The sequence below is a fragment of the Gastrolobium bilobum genome, unplaced genomic scaffold, assembly GCF_033153095.1.
Source record: "Gastrolobium bilobum isolate Gb01-03AN ecotype WA unplaced genomic scaffold, APGP_CSIRO_Gbil_v1 utg500, whole genome shotgun sequence".
Taxonomy (NCBI): domain Eukaryota; kingdom Viridiplantae; phylum Streptophyta; class Magnoliopsida; order Fabales; family Fabaceae; genus Gastrolobium; species Gastrolobium bilobum.
The window spans coordinates 2,116,983-2,123,128 of NW_026896335.1; the positions used below are offsets into that span (position 1 = coordinate 2,116,983).

At 31.4% G+C, this 6,146-nt stretch overlaps 1 protein-coding gene across 1 annotated transcript; it reads right to left on the minus strand.

Annotated features, from left to right (window-relative positions):
* Nucleotides 1–3,607: 3,607 nt before the first annotated feature.
* LOC133299012 (geraniol 8-hydroxylase-like) lies at nucleotides 3,608–4,931 on the minus strand (the record flags this gene model as incomplete). Its single annotated transcript, XM_061498399.1, has 2 exons — nucleotides 3,608–4,219; nucleotides 4,327–4,931. Coding segments are annotated over 2 exons (1,217 nt in total), but the record flags the coding sequence as incomplete, so codon positions are not given.
* Between the last annotated feature and the right edge of the window lie 1,215 nt (nucleotides 4,932–6,146).

Below are 6,146 nucleotides of genomic sequence, written 5' to 3' on the forward strand. Positions count from 1 at the left end.
TCTTCTATGTTTAAAATAAAAAGAAAAAAATACAGCACAAATATCGATGTATGTGTCGGAAATTTTATATTTGTCATGCAACATGACAAATACAAAATCAAAAAAAAGAAAAGAGTCGTATGAAAATGTGATGTAGAACTCGGGATAGTGGCCAAAGTGCCACTGTTGGAAAAAAAAAACACCAAAATGCCACGCCAACGATAAATTTTGCCAAAATGTCACGTGGCATATTTCGCTACACTGTGTAGCGAAATATGTGTGCAAATATTTCGCTACATGGTGTAGCGAAATATGCCACGTCAGAACCAAAAATACCGCATGTCAAACAGGGAGAATTTCGCTACACAGTGTAGCGAAATTCTCCCTGTTTGACACGTGATATTTTTGGTTCTGTGCATTCTGACGCGACATATTTCGTTATACCGTGTAGCGAATTATTTGCACATATATTTTGCTACATAATGTAGAGAAATATGTCACGTGATATTTTGATAAAATTTACTATTAACGTGACATTTTAGAATTTTTTTTTCAGCAATAGCACTTTGACCACTGTTCTTGTAGAACTCCGTGGTTGAACTTGGAGAAGACGTATGAGACAATTAGAATAACACAACACACATGAAAAGTGGAGAGAGAGTCATGGAAATCGTACACATGGGTTTTGCTATAAAAAAAGAAAGAAAAGAAAGGGTCCTGTGAAAATGTGATGTAGAACTCCGTGGTTGGACTTGGAGAAGACACATGAGACAATTAGAATAACGCACATGAAAAGTGGAGAGAGGGTCATGGAAATCGTACACATGGGTTTTGCTATACAAAAAAAAAAAAAAAAAAGGTCCTATGAAAATGTGATGTAGAACTCCGAATTTTAGGAAATTCTGTAGAGGAAAAATTCTGTAGAGGAATATATATATACGGGGCAGATTATATTTACAAATTTTTTTGTTTACAAATTCTTATAAATTACACTATGTTCTCTTCGCAGATTATATTTACAAATTTTTTTGTTTACAAACTACACTATGTTCTCCCGGGAGAACATAGTGTAATTTGTAAAATAAAATTAAAAAAATTTGTAAACGGATCATTCCCATATATATATATATATATTTATTTATTTATTTGGATATATTAAAAAATTGAACACACAACCTATTATATAATTATCCCTTATCATTAGGCTAACTCTAATGACTTTCTGTATGGGAATACTGATAATACAGGTTATGGAGAATGATATTTAATATCATATTTAATGTGAAAGCATTAAATATGGAAAATCATAATCATACAAAGGTAGAAATAAATATAATTATTGGATCAACATAATCGATCTAACGGTGAAATTGATTGGTAGTAATATATACTAATTGGTTGTTACAATATTATTTCCCAATAATTATAAACATTTTAAATATTCTAAAATTTTTGCTTTACATGACAAATTGAGCATAATGACTTATACATATACAAAGTTAAAATTTTATCTAAATATTATTATAAACGAAATATATATGGTTAAGTCATGTAATTATTAAAATTTAATACGATTTTTTTATTATACTTTAAAATATAAGCATGTACATTTATGTTGATTTATTTCACATTAATTTTTTCAAGCAACACTTCTCTTTTATATGTTTTGATTATAATTTTTTTAAAGATTCCAAAAAAAAGTATATGCATATATCGCTTATACTTTAAACTTAAAGTGCACGGAGGCGAAGATTAATTCAGCTATTCAAGACAGTCTATCAAACACAGGCTCCAGAAATTTCAAACTTAATAGGCACCTATTGGCTATTAGTATTATGGTTGCGAAACCTCCTGCATGTAGTCAAAGCAGAAAATTAACTCAATAGCCCCTAATTTTTTCAGAATCGGCAACCAATTCAACGTGCATGTGGTATTATTGAAAACGTAGACTATATTTCATTTACACAATAGAGACAGAAAACTCAATAGCCCCTCATTTTTTCAGAATCGGCAACCAATTCATGCAACGTGCATGTGGTATTGAAAACATAGACTAAATATGAATGAACTGACCTGAAATATCAAAATCAATAATTTTAGACAATTATCAACGTATGTTTTTTTCCTGAGATATTTAATATGATATTATTACATTATTGAATAAGTTTAACTATGATAATAACTAATATAAAAAACTTTTACCATAAAAATGGATAAAATCACTTGAACTAGACTTTTCAGCAATGGATAATATTTTATGGGGAATGATTCGTTTATAAATTTTTTTTTACAAATTACACTAAGTATAGCCGATCATACACTTTTGATTGAAGTATGACCGGTCATACTTAGTATAGTTTGTAAGAGTTTATAAACAAAAAATTTGTAAATATAACATTTTTCATATTTTATATATATTTTTAGGAGTTGCATTAGCTCACTTTATATTTGCGTGAAATTAGAATATAAATGTCTAAAAAATAGTGTCAAACAAATTATAATTAAAATGATAGAAATAAGAAAAAAATTATATTTACAAACTTTTTGTTTACAAACTACATTAAGTATGACAGGTCATATTTCAATCAAGAGTATATGACTGGTCATACTTAGTATAATTTGTAAATGTATCATTCCCCGTAAAAATTTTATAAATATGTAATAGGGCTTAGCATTATTCAATAACTTAAGCAAAACTCCTTAATGATAATGCTACCCAAGTTTCCCATTAAAAAACGCAAAACTACAAAGTCGCCCATGAATCATGATCATCTGTTTGCATTTTAATTTGAGTTCTGTAGTTGCTTGTCAAACATGCATAATTATGTTATTTGCATCTAAGAGAGTCACGAAACTCTGTATGTGCATCTATACATGCCCCAACATACTCCATGTGACCAAGCCTTGGAAAAAAATTAGGCAGAAAACTCAGGAATTGTCATTTATATTACTACTAATGTTATTCCATTCCAACAAATGTTATTTATAGCACTTTGCGTTGATTGAATTAATAGCGGCAAGGGAGCCAAACGGGGAGTCAATGTAATAAACATGACATATAGTGGCAACAATAACATCTGAATAGTAAAGTCGAAGTAATTGAGAAACTTTAATGTCCGAGAAGAATGGGGAACAACTTTCCAAGAATTGCGAGCAATGTTATATTTATAAATTTTTTATTTATAAACTCTTATAAATTTATTGAATATATGAACTTTTAAATATGTATTTTCTGAAATATATAAGTGAATGTATAAACAAAAAAAATTGTAAATATAATTATCTTCATCATGTGATGCGTTTAATTATTAAAATATAAAAAATATTATATTTATAAATTTTTTATTTAAAGCTCTTACAAACCAAATTATATATTTTAGGAAATACAAATACTTGAATACGTATTCTTCAAAATTAAAAAATTATATATATAACTCTTCTCTTGAAATATATAGCATAACACAAGTTACATTGCAAGCAAACATGTAAAAAGTTATATTTACAAACTTTTTATTTCCAAACTACACTAAATATAATTGGTCATTACTTCAATCAAGAGTGTACGACAGATCATAATGTAATTTGTAAAAAAAAAAAAAAAAAAAAACATTCCCCTGCGAACATATATTCAGTTGTTTACTTTGACCGGAACAACTCGCAAGGGCTGTGCTTTTTCAATCGTAATTCCGAATTTGTCATCCATGTTTATATCCTCCAATTTCATATGATCTTCAAGTTTCCAATTAAAAGAGTTGACAAGTGAACCCAACATCAAGAGCAATGTCCTCATAGCCAGTGGCAAGCCAGGACATATGCGTCGCCCAGCACCAAATGGTGCAAGCTCAAAATCATGGCCTTTAACATCAATTTCTGATCCCAAGAACCTCTCTGGTAAAAACAGATTTGGATTATCCCAGGCACTTGAATCTCTGCCAATCGCCCACACATTAACTAGAACTTGTGCATCCTTTGGGACAGTATAGCCACATATTTCTATATTTGTCTTGGCTTTTCGAGGGATTAAAAATGGAACCGGAGGATGCAATCGAAAAGTCTCTTTTATTATTGCTTTTAAGTAAGGGAGTTTTGCAATGTCAGTTTCATCCACCGGGTTACCTATGCCAATGGTTTCCTCAAGCTCTTGTTTTGCTTTCAACATAACCTCTGAGTTGCGAATTACCTCCGCCATTGCCCATTCTAATGTAGTTGTAATTGTATCCGTTCCAGCAACAAACAAAGTCTAATATTCCATAACATAATATTACCGAATTATAGAATATATATAGTAAAAAAATTGCAAAGAAGAGGAAGTGATCATGAAATTAAATTAAGGATAGAAGATATTACCAGAAATAAATGTTCAATTTGTAAATTGTCCATTTCGTGGCTGTTCTCTTGAGAAATGTTGAGCAGAGTGTCTAACATGTAATTCATGGTGTTGGATTTGCCTTCCCTTAAATTCAATCGTTGATTGATCAAGCACCGAAAGATGTCAATAATCTTAATAACGTAACTACCAGTGCGTCTTCTAACACCCTGTGGGTCTACCATCTTCAGAATAGGAAAATAATCAGCCAAGTTTGGCGTTCCAACCTCTTTCATGATTTTTGTCACCAACTCCTTGAACTCTCCAGCTGAACCTGTAGAGTGAAACAAATCCAGAGAGAATATAGTATTTGATAACAAGTTTATAGCAGTCTTGAAAGCCACGCTTCCAATTTCAACAGCTTCACATTTTAGGCTGTTTTGATGGATATCAGCGAGGAGTTCTTGCACTTTCTTTCGCCTGAGGTCTATGCTGGCATCAAGAGTCTTGTTGGCGAATAATTGACCATTGCATATTTTCCTTAAAGCTCTCCAACGGGGTGAGATGGGCATGAAGGTCATGCTGTACTCTTTGTGGTTGACAGCTGACACAGCATCGGGTATGGTTTGATAGAAATATTTTAACCCTGAATCATGTATATGATTATAAAATACTTAAACAATATGAAATCAAAGTTGGGATTGTGTGTACCTTGTTGGATCATCACAAAGTCGAAAGAGAAAAGGGACTACATGCCAGATCTTCCTCTCTATTACCTATTTCGATAAAGGCAGCCTCAGCGATGGGAGCATGATGGCTTATGGAGCTTAACTCCAATATTTATAGGCTAGAGAGGGGACCTAGCTAATAACAAAAGAGTCTGTGTCCACTGGGTCCACCCATCATGGAAAACCAGGGTCACACTAAAGCCTACACTGCTGCCCAACTAGGCCCAATAACAACAGATGCCAGAAGCTCAATTCAATGTGATCACAATGAGCTAGTTACAATAATAATATTGAAATATCCATTAACCCGATTAATTTTAAATACAAAACTAATTAATTAATATTGCCCATAAAATAAAATTCTAACATTCTCCCACTTGGGCTATATTAATTAATTTAATATTATTTTGAAAATCATTTTATTTCGAAAACGACTCTATCGGGTAAATAACTAAAAAATAATTTTACGTGGCCACAATTTTGAAAAACAATATTCCAATTTCAGCATCTCAACACAATTCAATCCAAGATAATCTCCTCATAGGAATATGGCGATCAATATACCGAAAATATCATAGCATATGACCTTCCATACTCACATACAATAAGTATTATATCTTCATGAATCAAGGCCTAGTAGTGTAGTAAGAATTAGTGCCAAAATGTGATCAACAATGTGACACACTAATTCTTATCGGTCCTCAATGTAATTTCTCAACAACATGAAATTACATTAGTGCAATTTCCAAGCAACATGAAATTACACTCTGTAATGCAACTTCTCAACAACATGAAATTGCATTACCACAATTTCTAAACAACATGAAATTGCACTTCTTGATACGATTTCTCAACAATATGAAATCGCATCACCGCAATTTCTAAACAACATGAAATTGCTTTGCTTAAATAAGCCAGTATGTCATAGTACAACATGAGATCTCAAAATTTGTGACATCCAATCACCTTTAAGCTCACATCATGCTTAAAGATATTATTCCATACATATATTTCTTAGTCGACAGGAGAAATAATAATAATGATGATCATCATCAATTACGTAAATTCAAACAAATATCACAAAATAATTATCAGTTTGCATAGAAAAGAAACAAACTGAATATGACTCCCAC